Source organism: Prunus persica, chromosome G1 (assembly GCF_000346465.2).
Source record: "Prunus persica cultivar Lovell chromosome G1, Prunus_persica_NCBIv2, whole genome shotgun sequence".
NCBI classification, from domain to species: domain Eukaryota; kingdom Viridiplantae; phylum Streptophyta; class Magnoliopsida; order Rosales; family Rosaceae; genus Prunus; species Prunus persica.
Window position 1 is genome coordinate 13,623,699 of NC_034009.1, and position 24,248 is coordinate 13,647,946.

Here is a 24,248-nt window from a genome sequence, read left to right on the forward strand (position 1 = left end):
GATCGACCCACTTAACTTTGTTTTTGATTTTTTATTTTATCAAGGCCCACTTTAGGTAAACCATCTATTAGCCTCCTTCCTCTCTCGATATTTACATATATGGGCTTTGATTTGGTGGCTTCTTCCAACAAATCATATATTTTTATATTAAATAAATACTACAATAAATCCTCAATTTTTAGTCCCATATATCCTCAATAAATAAATACTTCAAGAAATCCTCAATTTTTAATCTCATATTACATATAAAAAAGGTATGAACGCATTATAATTTTTTTCTTCTATAAATTTAATATGCTAGCATGAGTTTTTTTTATATATAAAAGAAATTCAAGTTAAATGGGTGAAGCACAGGCCCAACTCAAGCACGACATGAGCACGGCGTGATTCAATATGGACTTGGATTTTGAGCCAGGATCAAAGATTTTGATAAATGGACTAATATGACACAAACAGATTGATTAAACCAACTGACCCAACCCAACCTGAATAACATACATTTGACATCTCTGCACACCCAAAGCAATACAAGTTAACTTCTACTTTGTTCGATTTTCTTTTCACTTTTTGTAATTGAACTTCAATATGCGTCCAAAATTAGGACCCAAAATTTAATATGTCACAATTTAATCACTAAACTAATTTTTTGTGTGTAATATGTAACAAAAAGGAAAAAAATAAATAAATAAATAAAATCTTATTTTAGGCCCGATACTCGAAAAATAATTAAAAAGCCCAATATTTTCATGAAGAATTCACTATGATATATGTGATCCATGCATACTAGCATGAAAAAATAGATACAATTTTGCTATTTCACTTGAACAGATTGTCTATTTGGTCCTTGTATTGAGCCACGATTCTATCCCTTCGAATTTTCATGGTTGGAGTCATTAAGCCACTGTCAATCTGCAATAGAAACAGATATAATCAGTCAAGAAGTCACAGCAGTAACTTGCAAGGCTAAGGACAATGCTGATGGCATGGATGTTTTACCGTAAAGGGTTCATCCGCAATTAAGATTGGTCCAATTTGAAATGAACGCCCTGAAGTCCTGCTCAAAAATAGAAGGAAAATTATGAGCATGTTTACCAAACAGCTAAACCTTCTTAGACAACTGAGTCTCAAACATGGCAGAACCTGTCCAAAGCTTAAAGTTATAGGCCATTTGGTACATTAAGGCAGACTAAGGGTTGTGAGAAATTACAATTAATCGTCTCGGAATAATTTGCAGTATTCAACATTTTGGTTTAGACCCCAAAAACTTAAGCTGTTAAGGAAACGACATTGCTAAGGTAGCAATATTTAGTGCACTTCTATGGGACTTTCGTTTACTGAACCCAATGAGAAAAAAAAGATAAAACAAACATAACAAAACTTGCAGTCATGCAAACCTTGTCCAGTATTATCCAAATAATGAACCTAGAAAGATTTTACCATTTTCTCAATTCTTCGTATAACAAGTTTGTCATTCTGTCGTTACTTAGGTCAGAGGCATCAATATCTACAAGAGACAACTTTTTTGCTGCAAGTAAAGCCTCTTCTTTGTTTGGAACAATTATTGCCCCAAGGCGTCGTTGATCCTACATATATGAACGCCCACCACATACATAATCAGTATATCAACAATATAAGTGGGAGAATGAAAACAAACTGAAACTGATATTGGATTAACCTGGCCAATGACAACAATTTGTTGAATTAAACTACTTCTCAAGGCAGCTTCCTCAAGCTCTGCTGGTTCAATATTTTCCCCTAGTTGAAAAATGCCGACAAGCTCAGTGTCAAGGAAAAGGAAAAAGAATGAGATTAAAAAAAAAAACACAAAATCATATGAGTTGCATTCACATTCATAAAGTAGACTTCAATCAAAGATAGAAACTTAGAGTAAAAGATAGTTAAGAGAAGCAAGAAAGGAAACACCTAAATATTTTTCTTGAGATCCAAACGTATAAATAAATAAGAGCAGCCTGCTACTGGATAGTGTCAGGCTCTAGCCTGCAATAATTTGTTCTTGCATAGAACATAGCTTAACCAGAAAAAATTAAAACATTTATGAAATAGAATAAGCTCAAGTTCACCATTACCATAAACACAAATGAATTTTAGAATGAGCAAAGTTCTCTGTGCACATAAATTCATATAGTTGAGATATCTGGAAAGATGCAAGTGAATACATATACCACAATAGCATAACTATCTATCTATCTATCTCCATAAAATATAAACACGCAAGACTATTTGCATGTGACGGAAAAACTTAAGATTTGGCATTTAAGTTTAACACAAATGATTACATTCAGCACTTTAATTTTTATACATCTTCAATACTAATCATGGGATTTCTTTATACTTTTAGTTTCAAATTTTCTTTATTTTCAAGTAACTAGTAAGAAGATCCATGATAAATTTGCAGAAGAAAATTAAGCTATTAGTATACCTGTAGAAAGAACTATAGTGTCCTTGGCACGTCCTTCAAGGACAACCACACCTCCACAATGACGACTTCGCCCTGTTGAATGGTGAGGAGCAATCCAGCCTATGTCTCCAGTGTTTAGCCAACCATCATCATCCAGAACGTGCTTTGTAGCTCCTGGATTCTAGTCCAAACATGAACAAAAAGGTCACAAAACATATAATTAGGTAAGGGAAGAGTATGTTGAATTTGGATAGTACTAAAAAGCAAATTCAAATTGTATGAATTAAGTTCAAAAGAAATTCGAAATATGAAGACAATAACTATGAGATTTCTCAAATATATTTATCCACCCGCATTCCTAACCCTATTTGCACTTCAGGTATAACCAAGAAGGTGTAGATTAAATTTAAGGACAATGGAAGTCTACAAATAGACAAACAGGCATAGATATGTATATAGATACACACACATAACAATAAAAATTATTGATACCTTGTAGTATCCTTTCATCACTGGTGGCCCCCTAACTTTTAAAATGCCACTTAAACCAGGGGGGAGAACTTCACTAGTTTCAGAATCTACAACTTTGAACTCTATATGTCGAATTGGATGCCCAACTGAACCAACAACCTTTAAGAAAGTACACAAAAGAGAGAAAAAGAAAAGTCTTTTAAGAATAGAACTAAAAGATAAGTCTGAAATGTCTGAAGAATCCAGTGCCAACAATTTCAAGAGACTTATACAACCACAAAGTAATCATTGTAAATTTCAAATACAATTGTAATAACCAAAAAAAGATAAAGTTGATATACGGAAACTGAGTAATAACTTTGCACTAGCCGTAGGATACTTCTAGCAGTATGGGATGTGATTGCTTGTTCATGGTATGACCATTAATTTAAACAGAATGGCATCCTCATTTGTGAACTCTTTTATGTTTGCTATTGATTCCTCAGGTGAAGACAAACAAAAGTATATCAAGTGCAACTCAACAACACAAACTAACACTCCCCTTGTTGACTAAGTCCACAGAACAAGGAAACCAAATTGGGCCGTACACATAATTTTAAATAATATTTCTTACATTACAGTTTGGTCGTCGAGCAGCAACAACAGGAGAAGTCTCTGTTAAGCCATATCCATTCAGCAGTTTCACGTCAATTGCCTGCAAGCATACAACACTAAAATCATAGCTGTTATCCAAAACATCTATTGGGCAAGAAAAATATGAGTGAAAACCAAACCTCAAAAAATTTATCAACATGTGAAGGCAGAAAACCTCCTCCACTGATGCCAGCCTGCAGGAAGCCACATAATTCCCTTATTAGTGCCTCAGTTTCTAATCAACACCACAATATCTGGTTTTATCAATCAGATATGCTTAAAAAGATCAATAAAAGTAAAGAGAGAGTACAGATTCCCTTCTGAAACAGAGTTACCTCTGCAAATGAGAAAACGAAATGTAAAAAGATTTCTTTAAGTGAAAGTAATCACTTCAAGAACTTTTTATCTGGCTTAATCTACGAAGGTAACCATGGAATACCACTTTACAAAAAGTAATGTAATTGTACAAAGAAGCTACAAATAAAACTCAGACATAAGATGACCTTTGATATTCCAAGAGCAGAGTGAATATTTCTATAAACTAGTTTCTTTCCCAACACATGCAAAGGCCATAGTAATGCAGCAATAACTCTTGCCCATAACCAATCTGATATTGAAACAAGATATGGCGGTTGCTTCTGGTTCCTCGTCAAATATGTCCCCTATAAACCAAATCAAAATCAGTCAATGCAATTAAGTTTGGCTCAACAGATTGATCCAGATTGATCATACGATTTAAATAGATTCCGTTAAAAAAAAAAAAAAAAAAAGAGCAATTGAATTGTTATGAAGACCCATTTAACGGTTGGGTCATGCATTTCAAGGTTATTTAAATTAGTATATAGATTCCAACAAAGCTGGTATTTCTCTTTGTGTAACCTCTTTGATGTCAAGGCATAATACGTTATTGGACCATAGTGCATGAACATGAGCATTGACCAACGATATGTAGCCAAATCTATCAAAGATAATAGGTCTGTTGACGGCATCTTCCATTGGGGTATTTACAGAACCCTTTCCTATCTCCACAAACTAAGCTAAGTATGAAGGAGATAAATATAAGTGGGGTTACCTTGAGGGAACCCACAATCATTTACTTTGGGTACAGTGGTTGACCAGCAGTAATGTTTTATTCTTTTACAACAATCTCTGTTTACTAAGTATCGACATATTTTAACTTTAAAAAAACACAACCACAAATATGAAGCAAAACGCATGTCCCTGTTAATTACTAACAGGGAGCAATTCGACCATACAGAAAGGTATTAATTTAGTTGTCTTACAGCAATAAGACGCCATGAACCCATTAAAGAACAATGAAATAGTTACGTCATACCATGGCAGACTTATATCATATGTTATTAACTGATTTTTCCACAAAATAATAAATTATTAAAACAATCAGATTATCAGTAATCGACATGAAAATGAAATAGAAAAATAAACGTGGTGTGTACTGAATGTTTGTTTGGAAATGAGAATAACAAATAACAAGACTTGTTAAAGAAGACTAAAATCTCAGATAATGAACCTCATAGATCCTCTTAAACTCCATGTATGCCAAACTGATCCTTATGAATGTAAGTGCAACAAACTTAAGAACTGTAGAGCTAGAAGAAATTTGTTTCTGAATCCCGCTGCAAAGAGACAAAATAAAGAATTTAACATCAACAAAAAAAGAAAAAAAGAAAAAGTAAAAAAGGAATCTATTCTATCTCACCTAAACAAAGGTCTAGATATACCAGTAAACTATGCAGAGCATTCATCATTCCATCCTTATAATTACAGTACAACATTTCAGAATTGAGGAAATTTAAAAGAGATCTAAACAGACATCTCAGTTTAACATGTGAAGCTAATTTGATCTTTATTTGGCACATCCACCACATGATTTTAACCAACCTTACCGGTAAAGAAATGAAAGGGGTTTCAACAGATAACCCTATATGAGCATCAACTTTAAACAAACATTATGAACCCAAGAAAAGATATACCTGTAAAGTGTCTCATACACTAAAGGAACTGAAATTACATAGTTTGGTTGATATTGCCGCAAATCATCCTATCACACAATAAAAGCACCAATCAATTTCAACTTATAGAATCATAACGAGACTTAAGTATTCCATTTCAAACTAACAGATTTTCTTTTAATTCTACTACAAAATCACCGCCAAATAGTATAAAGTTAATATAGAAAGCAAGAATTGTTAAGGCAAGCCCTTAGAGTGTCTTGCCACTAAATTTTAGCTCTGAAATAGCATTTCCAAAAAATTGAATATACCAAAGAAAATAACATATTGCAAGAAAATCAGCATCAATATAATAATACCTTCAATTTCCTCACATTTGTGTAAAACTGCTCAATGCCACACGTAAAAGCAAAGTACTCACAAGCTCGTTCATAGCAATGCCAAGGTGGGAGCATGCTAAGAAATTTGTCCCCACCTACAGCAGGTACAATGTCTGAGAGGTTCTTTATCTGGGAAAAAACAACAAAAATAGCCGCAATATGTGTCAAATATAATTTATTATGGCAAGTACTGGTTTCAATTATACCAAAAAGAAACTGAGGAAGGTGTTTCAAGATGCAGCAAATACTTGCCCAAAATGCAATACAAGTAAGAACAGTGGAAAACAAAAGAAATAGTTAATAGAACTGCCTCTTTCAACAATCATTGACATACAAACTCACATAATCATCTCGAAAAAATACAACTAAAAACAAAACAAAAGTACCCAAAATCTATCTCTATCATAGAACGTTCAAAGGTGGGGCCTACTATTTTAGATATTATATCTTCGTAAAATATACACCCCAAATACCAACCTGATGCATCAGATTTCGATGGGTGAGGATGACCCCTTTTGGGTTGCCACTTGTTCCACTTGTATATACTAATGCAGCAACATCATCTGGTTTGATAGGTTTATGCAGACAGTACTGCTCTGCAATCAGAATATTTACATTAGAGGCTGCATACTGACCAACCATATCATAGTCCATTTACAGAAACAATAGAAGAATGTTTAGAAGATAACCAGTAGAATACAAGTCATTCCATGAAATAACTGTCTCTGTTTTCCAAATTCTAAGTGGCATGCCTTTCCATCAGAGGGTATTCTTTCGCCTAAATTTTTTATAAACTTTATGGCATACCAGATGACTAATGCCAAAACTATAATCACAAGAGCCCCAAGGTTAACCCTTTAGGTGAATTTGTAATTCAACAAAAAAAGCTTACTACTTATCTGGGGCAGAGCAAAGACAAAGAAAAGAAAAAACAGAAGAAACTGACCAAACAATCCAATCCAAGTTGTTTGGGGTCAGACTTGAAAGTTACAAGACCAACTGGTTCAACCAGTTGTTCTGTCAAGTTTGGAGTTTAAAAAACCAAAAAACCAACCCAATCCAATTCATAAACTTAGGTATTTTAATGAGGTGTTGTAATTTTTATGGGATTGCGTATTATGCTTTGCCTGCACTTAATTATTATGTTCCAGCCCTAAATCATGATTTATTTTGTCTAATATGCATGCTTTGTGATAGCAACACTGAAATTATGAAAAGGGCTTAATGGATAAAAGAAAAAGAAAGAGATGATTGGCGTACAAGCATCATCAGAATTAAGCACGGTAAAGGATTTAAATGTATTTCAAGGCAAAAAAGGAAATTACTAACAGAAACAGATGGATGACATACGTTTATCATCAGAATCAAGCATAATCTTACGACTATCTCGTCCCAAATCTAGAATCTCCTTGTAGTTAAAAATAGGAACCTTTCCTTCACTGACCAGGCTTGACTTCTCCCCCCATAACAGAACAATAAATTTAATAGGCTTGGAATAGAATTCTTCTGAAAATCGATTTAACAATTCAGGACTGTCCACAGCAAGTGCAACACTGTTGTAGCAATGAAGTTAAACTCAAAATTATTCCGTGGAGTCAGCAATGCTTTTGTAAATACATAAACTCATTCATTATAATTCCACGTACTTTTCATTGATCTCAACCAAATCCCACTACTAACTTGCTAGAATGGGAAAGTTCAGATTAAGATACACAATGAATTCAAACAGATATGAACTATCTTATTCATTATATATATATATATATATATATATATATATTCAAGAAACAAATTTGCACTCGTTGACTCTTAAAAAGAGATCTGACGTGAAAGGAACCTACTAAAACAAGTTGCACTGAAAAAACAAATGGTGTAGAACAAAAATAAAAAACCAAGAATAGAATACATACAACATAATGCATAAATCATATATTAGTAGACCTCGGTACTATACTTGAAATAAATAGAATTTTATAGGGAGAAAACCTATCAGAATGATTGTATATTTGTGATAACTCTTCAACGGATGATCTCGAACCTCTTGCTACATTGATTGCTCCAGTTGCCATTATACCTAAATCAAAATTAATCATGACAGTAAGCTTTTATTCTCAGAGATGCACAAAGGAGATATATGAATAAATTGGCACAGACACAATATATCATGCCCTAGCATATTAAAATTTTCTTTAATGAATTTGATCCTAGAATAGAACTAATCAGCTAAGCATTGTCCAAAGTATCATACAGAATAAATAAAAAAACTGTTTCAAGATTAATCTAAAAATAGGAAGTGCTTTTTTAGCCAAACACATGGGTTAAGTGATATTGTGATAGCCGCATGTCATACGAATATAGCATTATATTCCTCAACTTGTATTCTCCAAAGATAAGAGTTTAGACCCAGCAGGTTCAAGTTTGTTCTATAAAACAGATACTAATAGCTTGCCAAGTGCATGGCATGGATTGAAACAGCTGCATACTGGCCACAAAAATATAGTGAATGGATGATACAAGGGAAGTGCAAAGTTTACAGTCCCTCTATTAGCAAAAGTTAAAACATAGAACTAATTTCTTTAAGATTAATATGCACAACGATGTCAGGTGAGATGTTTGAGAAAAGATTATCTTAAGGATTTTCTGCTATATTTTGCTACATAGAGACTATGCACTTGACTTCCTGTCAAGCATGCTTTCAGTTCATATTCCAAGCAACAACCTGAGGAGCACAATGACAATATCAGAGCAATAGTGTGGCCATAGAGAAAATGAGCATACCACATCCTAAAGAAGTAATACAAGATGGCCATAAAGAATTGATTTAATGAAACATTTTTTAAGCTACAATGTCAAGAAAAATTCATACCCTGATCCGCAACAAGCCAACGGCATGAATTATCAGCAAAAAGTGCAATTTTTTCTTCTGGCTTTACTCCAACAACTCTCAGCCCTTCAGAAAAATCCAAAATTTCCTGCTCAAGCTGCGCAATTAAAGAAACAAAAGGACAGACACTCAATAGATCTGTAAAATGCTATACATGAAAATAGATTAACTGAAAAATAAAGTCAGAGTATAAGATCATAAAAACTTTGCAAGAGTAGATTGATATAAACAACCAAGTTGATGGCCACGTCAATGTTACAAAAAGTTTATGTATGTCACTGATTGTTATTCATTTTTAGTAGAAATTTATATTCACGATCAAAGAAAATTTATTAAAGTCAAAGAAAGAACAAGGAATCTTTGTCTGTTCAATGTACTCCCACTAGATCTACTAGTTACAAAACAGGAACCTTAATCATTGCATTAATAAATCCCCATATCCTGATGAGTGGGTGACAAACAAAAAGAGCAAAGAAGTCATGATAAAATAAGCACAAAAGAGATAATCAAGAACAAGAAAGGAAAATTAACCTGTTTATAAGTTAAATTTGAAGGTGGGTCATGGTATGGATCCACCAATGCGACACGGTCACCATATTTCTCAGCTGAAGATCTCCAAATGTCAGGAACTGCTCTCCACTCATTAGATACCGAAGCATCATTAGCATCTAGTAACACACTTTCTAGAAATGGGGAATACCTTCGTATCTGCATTTCCTCTGTCTGAAACAGGAGTTTCATTTAGTAAAAATACATGAAAGTGCCCGCTAGCTGTATAACCATCTGTATATCAGACATTCAAAGCCTTCTACAGTTAAGGGAAAACAAACAAAAACTTTATAACATATGCACAATGAGATCAATAAGAACCAAAATGGTTGTATCCTTTTGAATATGGCATGATGAAGATAGAAATTCCATGCATCTCACTTTTTGAAATTCTAGAGCACAACACTTACTGCCTCTATGAATGTGGAATACTTTAAAGAAATCCAGCAGAGGGATAAGAAAAACAGAGCAAATCATCTAGGCAGAGAGATGATAGCTCCAGAAAACTCTGGAATTAATACATATATCAAGTTCTACTTCCATTTTTGAAAAGAATCAATATAAGAACTTTAACAAAACCAAAGGTGACAAACACAGAACCGGATTGCCTAGTACGTTTAGTCAGAAGTACATTATATTCCTCAACAACAAAAAAATAATATCTTACACCTCATTTTAAAAGTCTAGAAATGTCAACTAAGCTCCTAATTCAGAATATTGATGGAATTGGAGACACAGTAACATTACATGCCAAAATACCAAACATAAATTTGTATTTGTTGGCGAGTCCTTACTTACTTAGGATTTTGGTTCCTTATTTAGTTAGAATTTTGGTTACTTACCAGTTATTATTTAGTCCTATTGTAATAGAGATATATTTCCTATTGTAATTTAGATATATTTCCTTCTTTTTTTATATTTTTTATGCTCATATATGCTATATTCTCATTCTTCTCCAATATGGACGTATTTATACAGTACAAAGATGTGTTGACCTAAATAAAATAGAAAATAAATCTAAATTACAATAGAAAATTAAATAATAATTGGTAAGTAACCAAAATTCTAACTAATTAAGAAACCAAAATCCTAACTAGACTCGCCAACAGTATTACAGCTAGACCAACCAAAATAACGAAATCAACTGCGAATGAAAAGGGTATTTAGAAATCACCTTTGATTGGCAAAACAGACGAAATCCACGATTGAGAGAAAACCCCCCTCGGCTTCCATAGCATTTTCTAAGAAAGATTTGTCTGCTTCTGAATTTATGGTTAGAACAGAGGAATTGGAGGGCATGCCCACAATCAAAAGAGTTTCTCAGAATGGAGTTGGGCGTTAAGAAAATGGTGGTGGCCATTTGATTGACCCAATCAGAAGCAGAAACTGAAACTATGGAAACTGGGTTCATCTGAGCTCCTAATATAGCTTTGTCTGTGCTTCCCTTTTCATATATGCACAGAAAGAGAGGGAAAAGAAGACGACAAGCGAGAAAAACTAAAAGATGAGAGTAGTGATAGTGTTTGTGAAAAATACTGTGAGAGATTACAGGAAGTTGAAAGAGAAAACAAAAACTGCAGAAAATGAATGAGTACCAAGGACAACGTTTTTTCAGCCGAGTCGATGGAAGTTGTTGACGTCCGAACAAGAACGTGAAAGAGATAAAGGTTTTATATTTGATAATTTATGAAGAAGATATAAATTGGCTATTAATTAAACATGAAGTCGTGTTTGTCTTACGCATGAGATGGAGAGGCTCTTACATTTCTTAATAGCCAGGAGCTTAAACGGTCACTAAGAAACAAACAGAACGACTTTTCTTTTATATAGATACCAGATAAGCGAAGTTTTTCTTGGTTTCCTTCTGCTGCGGTCGTTTCCTGAAGGGTCAAATTATATTTAGTCCCGCAAGAAATTAGTAGTTGTGTTCGTGGTGAAAACCAAATATATTTCAGAATTTTGAGGTTCTATGTTAGAATTGATTTGGACTTGCTATCCAACTTACACCCCTAAAATTACCTATGTTCCTCTTTTACCAATTTTGCCTCTCCTTAAGAAAACAAAAACAAACATAATAAGAGTACACAAGTTATTAGAATTTGTTTTTAAACAAAAAAAATTTTCCATAATTTTCAGTAGCTTTTCTTATACAATAACTACCACTAATCTGACACATACAATTAGATATCGGGTCAAATAGGGTTGCCGACAACCAACCCTTTCTAAGCTGGGGAAGGTGACCACTGCCCCTCCTCCCCTCCACCCATCTTCTCCCTTCCGCTCTCTTCTCTCATCGTTTTCCCTCCCTCTCATCCTCTCTCCTTCCATTTCCCCTTTCCGCATTTACTTTCCTTACACACCAAAAATTCCTATATTAAATGTAATTGATTTACTTTAATTCATGATTTCCTACTATAAATAGAATTATGAATTATTACTTTCCTTGACCTACAAGAATTAATTGTATTATAAATAAGGTTATTTACTATAGACGTCCCTGAACTTCGCCCCCGGTTGCAATTGGGTCCGTGAACTTTTTTTTTTTTTTTTTGCCAATTACATCCTTTAATTAGACAAATAGTTGCAATTGGGTCCTACCGTCCAACTCTGTCAATTTGTCAATCAAAATGAGGGGTAAAAGCATCCTTCGAGTATGAAGACAAAAATTGAAAAAAGTGGAAAAAAAAAACTTTAAAAATAAAAATAAAGTGGACACAATTCGTTCCCTCAAGCTTACTATCAAAAGACATGGATTAGCCGTCACAGATCTAGCAAGGTCCTCCCTTGAAACTCCAACAGAGCTGAAAAATTGAAGCTTGGGAGGAAGGGTTTTCTCGAGGCAGGATGAAAGAACTCTTGGGCAAATATGAATAATAACGCGCGAAAGATAAAAGAACTCTTTGTTTGACGCATAATTTCCATCCCAACCGTTCCTTGTCCGATAATAACATTTGGGTGATCAAAAGGAGGTATGAAGCTCTTTCCCTCCTCTTGAGCCCGCTTCTTAGCATAAGTTTGAGCCTTATCATATGAATCCTATAAGAACAACCTGGCACCCAATCTCTCAACAGATTTCCACTGCAAACAAGCAATACAAAATTCCACAAAATTCAATAAGCCAAACCATTAGAATTGTGAAATTAAGCTCCAAAATGAAAAAAAGAGAAAAAAGTGTACCTTAATTTCTGGTGTGGTTACAGGCATTGCAATCACAGCACTGCAATTCAACTTCTTAGCAGCCAAGGCAACTCCTTGGGCATGATTTCTAGCTGAGGAGCAAATAACCCTTCTATCCAGTTGCTCCCTTGGAAGCTTTGCCATATGTTGTAAGCTCCCCGAAGCTTGAGAAGACTTGCAAATTCAACAAAAAAGTTTCTGTCAAAAATCCCCAATTTTTCCAATCCAAATTATTCAATTGAACACTTGGAACAACACTTACAGGCTACAAGTCCTCTCTTTTCATCCAAACTCTCACTCCCAATCACTTCGACAACTTCGTGGCCAATTCTAATGGCGATTCGATGGCCACGTCATACATCTTCGACGACAGTATGTTCGTCAAGTACTTTATGGCGTCAACAATGTTCCCATTGTCGTTTCCGTCGGTGGCAGTACGGTCGGGTACGGCTCCGAGGAAGCCCGGCGGGTATTGGAGCGAATCAGCCGAGACCCGGTTGGGAGGCGGAGACGGCGTCGTTTTGGTCTCGAAGAAAGCAGAGAAGGTGGAGGGTTCGGCGGAAACCTCGGCAGTCTGTTGGGAAAGCGTGGCGAAAAAAAAGGGCTTGATCGGACGGCGGGTGTTGAGCTTATAGGGCCCATTGGGGAGGTGACACTGGAGGCCTTGTGACCAGAGAAGTGGGGAATAGGCTAGGCTTACGCGAAGGGGCTCCATTGGTTGATTGGTTGGAAATGGCGGCAGTTTTTTGCGAGGAAGGAGTTGGAGGTTTTCTGGTTCAGACTCAAAAAGACGATTTTACCCCTCATTTTGACGGACAAATTGACAGACTTGGACGGTAGGACCCAGTTGCAACTATTTGTCCAGTTAAAAGATGTAATTGGGAAAAAAAAAGTTCATGGACCCAATTGCAACTGGGGGCTAAGTTCAGGGACGTTTACAGTAAATAACCCTTATAAATATGACCTCCTACAAGGAGAAGCATACATATAAAATTCCCACAAACAATATTCTTATTTTAGTATGGTATCATAGTGCGATCTTGGGATTGCTACTAAACTCTAGCCAACCACATGCTGATGTCGCCATGGGGGATCAAGATCCAATCATCCCCCATGGGGGTAGCACTACTGATTCCTCTACCACCCAAACCCAGAAACTTGAAGAATTGAAGACCCAGATGACCCAATTTTTGAAAATCCAGAATCAAACCCCGACCCAAAACCTTAAAGAATTGACCACCTAGATAACCCAATTTTTGAAGATACAAAACCAGGCCTCGACCACGACCCTAACCTGATCTTAGTAGAATTAATGTAAAGAATGACCTAGTTACTGAAAAGACCTAGACCCAAACCCAGACTCCGACTCAAACTTAGACCCATATACTAGCCAAGACTTATATCCTGACCCTGAATTAGACTCAAACCCAGATCCAGACCTAGGTACCGACCCAGACTATACCAAATGAATTTTTCGCTGCACATATTATGACTTGTCAAACAGGGCTCCAGACAAATGGAATAGATTGCACGAAATATGGCGATCCGAGACACATTCATGAGACTTGTTTTAAATTGAATGGCTACCCCGATTGGTGGGATGAACTCAAAGATCGAAGACGATGTGAAGTCACCACGAGTGGTTCTGGTTATGTGTTCCATACTTCGAATACAAGTGATTCAACGGGATAGATCATTAACTCTAGCTCAACCGATCATATGACGTTTGATCTTGATGATTTTCTGAGTGCCACCTAACCCAAACAAACTAGTATTGCTAACGCCAATAGAGCTACTTATGCTGTGACAGGGGCTAGCACTATTGCTTTTCTCATCCTCTATGTTATTACCTAATACTTTACTTGTTCAATCTTTATCTAATAAGTTGATCTCAGTTGGTCAGGTTATTGAACAATTGAATTGTTATGCACTAATCTATTTGAATTTTTGTTTGCTTTAGGATATTCACACTGAGGAGATTATTGGTCGTAATACTAAAAGAGAGGACTATATTATGTAGATGGCTTCAGTATAGACATGGTTAACATTGCAAAGCATTCCTCTGATAGCAAACAAAGAAAAATATGGTTGTGGCACTATTGTTTGTGACATCCATCCTTTAGTTATATGAAGCATGTTCAACAAGATTTATTATCATGTTTCAAAGGCTCCAACTTCAAATGTGACACTTGTATTTTGGCCAACAGTCATTGTATGCCCTATCCGTTTACGTTAATTCACTCTGATGTCTGGGGATCCTTTTGTTCAGCAAGATACGACTTGTCCTCAAACACCACAACAAAATGGTGTCATAGAACCAAAGAATCGACATCTTCTTGAAATAGGCCGAGCATTTCTAATTGATGCTCATGTTCCTAGTCATAACTGAGATGATACTATTGTCACCGCAGTTCACCTAATCAACTGCGCCTCTTAGTGTCTTGAACTTTAAACTCCATTATAAGTGCTCGCAAAACACGGGCCCTTACCCTCTGTTTTGGTGCTCACACCCCTAATATTTGGATGTGTGGCCTTCGTTCATCCTCACAAAAATCAGTGTAGCAAACTTGGTTCATGTGCACATCGTTGTGTTTTTGTGGGATATGTCACTCATCAGAAAGGCTATCGATGTTATCATCCTCCTTCCCGACACACATATGTCACTATGAATGTCACTTTTTTGGAGTTCGAGACATTCTTTCATGACTCAGTATCCAATTCTTTGCTTCAGGGGGAGACACAGAGTGAAGCACAAACTTGGAGAACCTTAGAAGATGGAAAATTCGACGTTCGGAAGAAAATGATCGATTGTTCTGACAATAACGACCGGTCACTTCAAACAGTAAGCTTCGTGGAAAAAAGACCATTCGTTCTGATTGTAATGACCGGCCGCCTCGAACAGTAGAACAAGATAGCTCGCCTAGGGATAAAATGACCAGTAGCCCTGAAGAATTCGATCGGTTGCCTGTGTTTGAAACGTCTCCCGATTTGACTACTTTTGACTTCCTTGAGAAAGAAGACGAACATGAACACACTAAATACCCCTCTTATTCAACAGTACCAAACAACCAATCTCTTGAGAATATCCTTGAGGTAAATATTCCTACAACTCGTGTGAATTTAGTTGATGATTATATTGGATACCAATTACCTTTTAGGCACAACCGCGGAAAACAGCCAAACCGGTATTCTCCTGATATTGGGAAGACGTCAAAGTACCCAATTGCTAATCATATGTCCACTCAAAGACTGCATGAACCACAGAAGGCATTTGTGCATCAGTTATGTGCTGTTGCCATTCCCACTAAGGTGCCTAAAGCATTTAAAGATCCAAAGTGGACCTAAGCGATGAAGGAAGAACTGAAGGCTCTGGAGAAAAATCATATGTGGACACTGGAGATATTACCCCCAGTAAAAAAAAGTTGTATGCAGATGGGTGTTTTACTATCAAACACAATGCCGATGGGTCCATTGAACGATACAAGGCCCGACTTGTGGAAAAATGGTATACACAGACCTATGACATTGATTATGAAGATGCCACCGCAGCAAAACTTAACACAGTCAGAGTACTACTATCACTTGCGGCTAACTTGGATTGGCCAATCTATTAGTTTGATGAAAAAAAAAAATGCTTTCTTGCATGGTGAACTCACATAAGAAGTTTACATGGAAATTCCACCGGCATATACAACATTTACTCAGACTAGTATGGTGTGCAAGTTGCAAAAAGCACTACATGATTTGAAACAGTTACCACGTACATGGTTTGGACAATTCACTTTGGTAATGAGGAATTATGGGTTCTAACAGAGCAATTCAAATCATACTCTGTTTTTGAAACATCAGAAAGGTAAGGTAACAACTTTAATAATTTATGTTGATGATAAGATTATTATTGGGAATGATGAACATGAAACATCTCGGTTGCAAGACTATTTAGATACTGAATTTGAGATGAAGAAAATAGGTGGACTCAAGTATTTCTTGGGGATTGAGGTCGCCTGATCAAAGTAAGCAATATTTCTGTCGGAAAGGAAATATGTCTTGGACTTGCTGACAGACACATGAATGCTATATTGCAAACTTGCAAACATTCCTATTGTTCATAATCATCATCTTGGAATCATCTTGGAGAATACCCGGATTAGGTTCCAACTAACAAGGAAAGATACCAAAGGTTAGTGGGAAGATTGATATATTTATCACATACTCGACAAAACTTCGCTTATGCAATGAGTGTAGTTAGTCAATTTATGCATTCTCCAACTGAAGACCACATGAATGTAGTTCTTCAAATACTTATATATTTAAAGTCTGCACCTGGAAAAGGACTTATGTTCTCAAAACATGGTCATCTAAATATTGATGGTCACATAGATGCAGATTGGGCAGGAAGTATAACGGATAGGAAATCCACATCTGATTACTTCACATTCGTGGGAGGTAATTTGGTTACATGAAGGAGCAAGAAACAAAAAGTGGTTGCCTTATCCAATGTAGAAGCCGAGTTCAGAGGTATGATCAAAAGAATTTGCAAACTCATTTGGTTAAAGAGGTTGCTTACTGAACTTGGGTATAGACCTACATCTATAATGAATCTCTTTTATGACAACAAGGCTGCAATAACTATTGCATAGAATCCAGTTCAACATGATCGCACCAAACATGTTGATGTAGATCGACACTATATCAAACAGAAGCTTGTAGCTAAAGTGATTCAGTTTCCTTTCGTAAAGTCCAATGATCAATTGGAAGATATTTTGACAAAGGCAATTTCCAGTAGAGCGTTTACTAGACCAGTTGAGCATTAGTGACATCTATGCACCAACTTGAGGAGGAATGTTGGCATGACTTGTGAACCCCCATTTACTTTCCTTTCACACCAAGGATTCCTATATTAAATATAATTGATTTACTTTAATTCATATTTTCCTACTATAAATAGAATTAGGAGTTCTTACTTTCCTTGACCCACAAGGATTTATTGTATGATAAATATGACCTCCTACAAGGAGAAGAATACATAGAAATTTTCCACAAACAATATTCTCTTATAGGTTTTCATATTTTAGCAGTGGTGTGCCCTCTGATTGGTTTCGTCTTCGATTTTAGCTTATGTTTTGCTATCTTTTTCCATTGTTATGTTGCTCCTTTGCAGCTCATCTTTGCTCTACACTACCGAAAACCTATGTTTGGTCGTAGGAGTTCTCTTTGTCAAGTTCTGATTTGAGTTGGGATGCTTTTCAAAGGCCTCTCTTGTTATTGTTTTTGTGCTCTTCCTCCATGTACTCTCCTGTGTTTCTGTCCTTGGTGCATTTTTGTAGTTCATGGGCGCCCAAAGAACTACGAGTTTTTCTCAGGGAAGGCTTTTTTTGATAGTTGGGATGCGAAGCGGTTCTCTTTATGTGTCTACTGTGTTGTTGTTTAGTTGGTTTTTTTTTATGTTCTTAGTCTTTTGGGGTCTGGGTCAAACTCTCTTGTCAGTCCTTGGCATGTGTGGTATTCTTTTCTTACTCTGGGATTTGTCTCAAATGATTTTCCTAGAAAGGTTTTAATGAGGCTACTGTATTCATGCCAGTATTTGTTTGCCGTTTTGGCATATGAATGATATCTCATTCTTAAAAAAAAACTACCACTAATCTATCTCTCACTCTCTCTCTCTCTCTCTCTCTCTCTCTCTCTCTCTCTCTCTCTTTTCTACGACCTCGTGTGTAGGATTAAATGCTCTTAATAACTTGAGCTACAAATCCCTTGTTCTTAACTATCACTAAACCCTTTTTCTCTGTCTTTTTTTTTTCTTTAAGATTTTTTTTTTTAAGTTGAATGTCAAACATAACATGATTTTAGCAAAAGAGGTTTTTGAGGATGCTTAGGGGCAGGTTTGAACTGCATACCTTAAAGTTGAGCCAAACACACTTTAATTGCTTTTTTTGCATTGAAAACCTGCTTCACTTTAAAGTTAAGTAGTTTAAGGTATTTGGTAAAAATAAAATATCCCGATTATTTTAAAAGTAGTCGCCTTTTGACAGCATCTTTTAAAAGCGGGCTCTAAGTTTCTTTTTAAAGCTACTTTCAGAAGAAGTAGAGATGAGCCTTTAATGATTTTTTTTAATTCCCAAAATACCATCATTAATTTTTTTTTTAAATAAACCACCTCCAACACCTCCTCCTCCTCAATCCCATCACCTCCACATCCACTTCCACAATCACCATCCCTACCACCACCACTACCACAACCTTCATCATCACCACCTCTTTCACCACTACCTTCACCTCTATCTCTTTCACTACCACCACCACTAGCACCACATGATTAGCGCATAACACTTTCAAGATCATGTCTATTTTAGTCATAATATATTGTTACAACAGTTTTATATTAAAATTTACCAAACAATTTTGACATTGCTTTTTGTTCTAACACATCTCTTTCAAAATATTGTTTACCAAACATGGAGCTACTTACTTATTTTCAAAGCAAAACATAAGCAACTTTTAAAAAAAAGTGATAGCAATCCTAAACTTGCCCTTAAGCCCCGTTTTGGGATTGCTTTCTTTCACCAAAAATTGGTATCATTTTAAAGTTAAATAGTTGAAGGTGTTTGGTAAAAATAAAATATGCTGATTATTTTAAAAGCAAATGGCCTCCTGACAGTAGATTTTAAAAGCACCCTCTAAAGTTGCTTTTGAAAGCTGCTTTCACAAGAAGCCTTTAATGAATTTTTTCAAGGTTGCACTATTTGACCTCTATTCTTATTTTCTCCACTTGCCTTTTAAATTAAATTTAAATTTAAATTTTGATTTAAGAAATAAAAAATGAAGAAAAATTAACACAATTTACCTTTCTTAAAATCTTACACCATTCATTTTCCTTCTTTTTCTCTTTTTGTTTTTTCTAGTGATGAATCCTTTTCATATAACGTGATTAACTTATTTTAATGGAACCTATTGCTTGCACAAAGTGAACTGAGGAACAAATGTTAATTTGTTTTTTTAATCTTATATGCCTAAGTGGACTGAGAAGTATTCCTTCTGGAGGGCGCTACAAGGATCCATGATTGCACAGTTCAATGGCTATTGTATCAGCACCTACCAAGTGGATGTTGCCTGGATTTTCTCTCATAAGATCTGCTTGATTTCTCCCCCCAAAATATTTGATCATAGCAGCGGAAATCTAAGCAAAGGATGCATATCCCTGTTATGGTCATCACAATATTTGATTTTTATTTAGGGTTAGGGTTAAGAAAAGAGGGAGTAAATTATATAATTTTTTCATGCTCAGATTTACATTTTGTCCTTGGTTTATCCTATATATATATATTTTTAGTTTGGTACATATGTCATTTGTATTTTGTCAAGTTTAGTCATATAGCATTGGTTAGTTAACTTTTTTAAGACAATAGACAAAATTCTTGCATCTATATATATAAAGCAAAAGGCAGAGAATGGTGAAACATTCAAAATACCAGAAAATATCCTTGGTTAATGTAAACATTAAGAACTAAACTTATTAATTAAATGAGGATAATATGGTAAATTCACACTTTTTATAAAAAAATTAAAATTAAATAAAAAAATAATGGATCCTATTTTTATGGAACACTTTTTAATTCTAAAAAAATTTTAAAATTTTTTTAAAAAAATGCCTCTCGCAAGCGCGGAAGCGCGTGCAGAGAGGCTAGTTTTAGATTAACTACAATGTTTTGGAGAGACAAAAGTTACTGTGCATGTGGTCAACGGTGAACCTAGGAATATTTACAGAGGTGGGCTAATTTTTTTTTTTTTTGTTGGGATCAATTATAAGCCCTATTTTAAAACAAATATATATATATAAAGAAATATTTCCTTCAGATTAATGAAAGTGGTATACTTTGTGACTAATTCAGTATATTTCCTTCAAATTAAAAAATATTTTCAGAATTCATTAAAAAATATTAGGCGTGATAATGGGTCGTGTCGTGTCGGGTTTATGTCGTGTCGAGATTTTAAACAGGTCAGAAATGGTCAACTCAAACACGACCCGTTTATAAACGGGTTGACACGACCCAACCCATGTAACCCGCCACCTGTTCATTTTTTATTATAACTAAATTAATAATTTTAACAGTTTGATAAAACTTCCCCCAAATACAACCTAAGTAAATAATTAAATACAAATATATATTCATTAATTCAAGTTCAACTCCAAATTGAATAGAAAAGTTCAAGTTCAACTCCAAATTGAACAGAAAAGTTCAAATCAAGTTACAAAAGTGAAATAATTACAACACAAAATACAAATACATATTCATCAGTTCAAGTTCAACTCCAAATTGAATAGAAAAGTTCAAGTTCAACTCCAAATTGAACAGAAAAGTTCAAATCAAGTTACAAGAGTGAAATAATTACAACACAAAATACAAATAAAAACCAACTTAATAATAATCAGTCTTCATCTTTCATTCAACCACATCAACTCTGTCCACCAACAGTGACAGTATTAGAGCCCCCTGCAGAATTTGTAGCATTTATTTCCATCTTGCTAATATCCTCAGTCAATTCTTCTAGGTTGGGTGCTAAAGTACAATTTTCTACAAAGTAAATAATAAGGATTAAGGTGATGTTGAAAAGAAACAGATACAAGAAATAAGAATTAAAGTTTGAGCAAATATACCTTTGCCAAATATCCAATCACGCGTACAAACTAGTGCCTCAACATTTTCAGGCTTAAGAGCACTACGATACTGATCAAGCACTCTACCACCAACACTAAATGCTGACTCAGATGCAACTGTGGATATTGGAATAGACAATAAATCACGTGCCAAAATTGATAGTTCAGGATATCGAAATTGGTTCACTTTCCAGAAATCAAGAACATTCAACTTTGTCTTCCTATCAATTTTGGGCTCATCCAAATACAATTGTAACTGAGTCTTTTGGGCAGAAGTGGTAAACTCTTCACTTTCAAAGTTATCAAATTCCTATACAAAAATAATAATAACATTAATATGAGCACAAACAGTCAAATGTATATTAAACTTTTATGTATTCCTATAAAAATAAATAGTTATTTACCTTCATAACATCCAAGCATTCTTTAGAAACCATGTCATCAACATGAGAACGAGCACCATTTGAGGCACTTGAAGTACCAGAAACAGATTCAGAAGAAGAATATATCTGAAAATATAAATCAAAGAGAGAGAACAACATATCACGAACTTTAGTCATTTCTTCGGAGTTGTAACCATACAACCTTTTATAACAAAATTCTACAAATTGAATTTTGTATCTAGGATCCAATATTACAGCAATTGCAGGGATCAAACTATACTCTTTCCAATACTTATCGAACATTTCCATCATTTGAGTTGCCATAGATTTCATGAAACTATCTGAATCAACCTTTGCCTTTCTCAAAGTATCTTCCACAACAAAAACTTGAGGAAAATACAGATTTGCTGTTGGGTATTTAGTTCCAGAAAACAAACAAGTCACATCATAAAACACCTTAAGAAACTTGCTAAGTTTTTCCAATTTTCCCCACTCATCTTGAGAAAGAGAATGTTTGTAATTAGAATCACTCAATTGTAAATGCAGAAACGCACGTTGATAATAAAGTGCACTGTCAATCATAAGAAATGTGGAGTTCCATCTAGTGGGTACATCTTGACGCAATCCCCTTTTACATTCTAAAGAAACTTGTGCAGCACAATTTAGGAATTTCTGTTTCCTCCCTTGTGAACCTCTAACATACTTAATGCTTTCCCTAATTTTCCCCACCGAATCATCAATGTGTTTCAACCCATCTTGCACTATTAAGTTAAGAATGTGAGCACAACATCGAATATAAAAAAACTTTCCATTCATTAATAATGCATCCTTTAAATTAGGTTGCCCCTTCAACAACTCAACAAAAGTATCATTTGAAGATGCATTATCTAAAGTCATTGAAAAAAGTTTCTTTTCCACCCCCCAATCAGTCAACAACTTATAGATTTTCTCACACAATGTAACACCAGTATGAGGAGGAGGCATAAAACTAAAATTCAATATTCTTTTCTGCAATTTCCAATTAACATCAATAAAATGGACAGTGAGACAAAGATAACCATCTGTGGTTATAGACGTCCATAAATCAGATGCCAAACAAACTCTTCCAGGAACTGAATCCAAAATTTCCTTAAGCTTAGCTTTTTCTCTATTATAAAGACTCAACACATCAGCCTTTGCAGTATTACGAGATACCAATTTAATATCAGCACAAACATAATTAAACAGTTGCCTAATTCCAGAATACTCAACAAACTGAAAGGGTAGGTCATGCGTGATAATTGCCATCACTAATAATTCACGAAACTTCATAGGATCGAACTTGGAAGACCTTGTTAAGATAGCCCCATCAGATTTAGATAATAATAACTGGCCTAAATCACGAGTATCAGTTTTCACACAAGATTCAATATGACGCTTCAAATTCCTAGTACCATATCTACTATCACACAAATATTTTTGACCACATTTCATACACTTTGCTCTTTGCTCATTATTTTCATCTATAGGAAGAATTTCAAATTGAGTCCATACCGCTGATGTGAGTTTTCTACGCCGCTTACCAATCTGAGTTACCACTGCATTGTTGTTGTTTGATGGATCTGAATCAACCACATTGTTTCTAACTTCTCCAACTCCAACTCCACCTTCAGCACTTTCGGATACACCGTCAAAAGTATCCATTCCACCTATATGAAACATAATAATTTTATATTAAAAATAATAACAATCAAGCAGAATCTGTGCAACAAAACAACAACGAATTTAACAAAAAAAAACACTTACAAAATTATAAATTCCAACACCTCCAATCGAACCTGAAATGAAATACAAAAGTCCAATACCATAAATAAATTAGAAATAGAACAACAAAAAAAACACTATTAATCTTGATGCTATTGTCTGCCAGTACATTATTGATAGGTTTCGCGACCTTTATTTCACCACTATCATCACATTCACAATCTAATATTATAGTAATTAGTTTCTCTTTAACAACCCTAAAAAAAAAAATTCAGAAAACCACCAATCTAAGATTCTAAGACAACCCAAACAAAATAATCAGAAACCAATAGAATAAACGAAAACTACAAAAGGAATTCCGTCAAATGCAAACTAAGCACAAGAAAAAGAACCAACCTTTGAATCTGATCTGGGTATCGAGACCAACCCTCTTGTTATTTGTTGAGAGGTAGACGAGAGAGAGTCGAGAGGTAGACGGAGATGAGACCAAAGCAGAGGGAGTAAAGAGATGAGGCTTGGATTGGACTTAGAGAGGAGGGAACTGGTTTGGTGAGCACTGAGCAGACTAAGGCTAGGCGGCTGTGTGGAAACTGGAAAGGTCGTTCGTTTGTATCCAGAGCGTATGAGTGAGAGGCTAGGGTTATGAACTTATGAATATATATGTGTGTTAATTTTTTTTTTAAGAGGGTATTAAATTATTAATAAGTATTCTGCTAGGGTTTTAGTTTTTTAGAGTTTGCAAATAAAACGGGTTAATGGGTTCGATGCGGGTTGACACGACCCCGTTAAATAAACGGGTTAGATAGGTATTATAGCGGGTTGACCCGAAACCCACCCGTTTATTAAACGGGTCAGAATGGGTTGACCCGAAATTGACCTGTTTTTTTATCGTGCGGGTTGAACCCGCTAATTTCTCGTGCGGGTTTTGAGTCATGTATCGGGTCATATCTGAAATTGCCACCCCTAAAAAATATATTCCT

The 24,248-nt window shown here is 35.2% G+C and overlaps 1 protein-coding gene across 2 annotated transcripts; it reads right to left on the minus strand.

Annotated features, from left to right (window-relative positions):
• On the minus strand, positions 679 to 11,139 carry LOC18787848 (probable acyl-activating enzyme 16, chloroplastic). Of its 2 annotated transcripts, XM_020554905.1 has the most exons (19): positions 10,905 to 11,139; positions 10,484 to 10,753; positions 9,292 to 9,483; positions 8,743 to 8,857; positions 7,863 to 7,950; positions 7,227 to 7,429; positions 6,354 to 6,472; positions 5,856 to 6,005; positions 5,518 to 5,585; positions 5,055 to 5,160; positions 4,027 to 4,185; positions 3,664 to 3,717; positions 3,504 to 3,584; positions 2,912 to 3,049; positions 2,441 to 2,600; positions 1,676 to 1,755; positions 1,438 to 1,583; positions 997 to 1,054; positions 679 to 909 (listed from the first exon to the last, which is right to left on the minus strand). In XM_020554905.1, exons 2-19 carry the CDS (start codon positions 10,718 to 10,720, stop codon positions 817 to 819), a joined length of 2,247 nt encoding a protein of 748 aa, XP_020410494.1. In that variant the 5' UTR covers positions 10,721 to 10,753; positions 10,905 to 11,139; the 3' UTR covers positions 679 to 816. The 2 variants fall into 2 exon arrangements, with proteins under 2 accessions (XP_020410494.1, XP_007221278.1); XM_007221216.2 differs by having other exon boundaries at positions 10,484 to 11,139.

Excerpts from the sequence above, each read along its gene's own strand:
- LOC18787848 (XM_020554905.1), bottom strand. The coding sequence starts at position 10,720 with ATGAACCCAGTTTCCATAGTTTCAGTTTCTGCTTCTGATTGGGTCAAT. Across the intron at positions 7,951-8,742 it reads TTGGCTTGTTGCGGATCAGG|GTATAATGGCAACTGGAGCA; the intron begins GTATGAATTTTT and ends ATTTTGATTTAG. Across the intron at positions 6,473-7,226 it reads GCTTGATTCTGATGATAAAC|AGCAGTACTGTCTGCATAAA; the intron begins GTATGTCATCCA and ends TTCTGATTGCAG.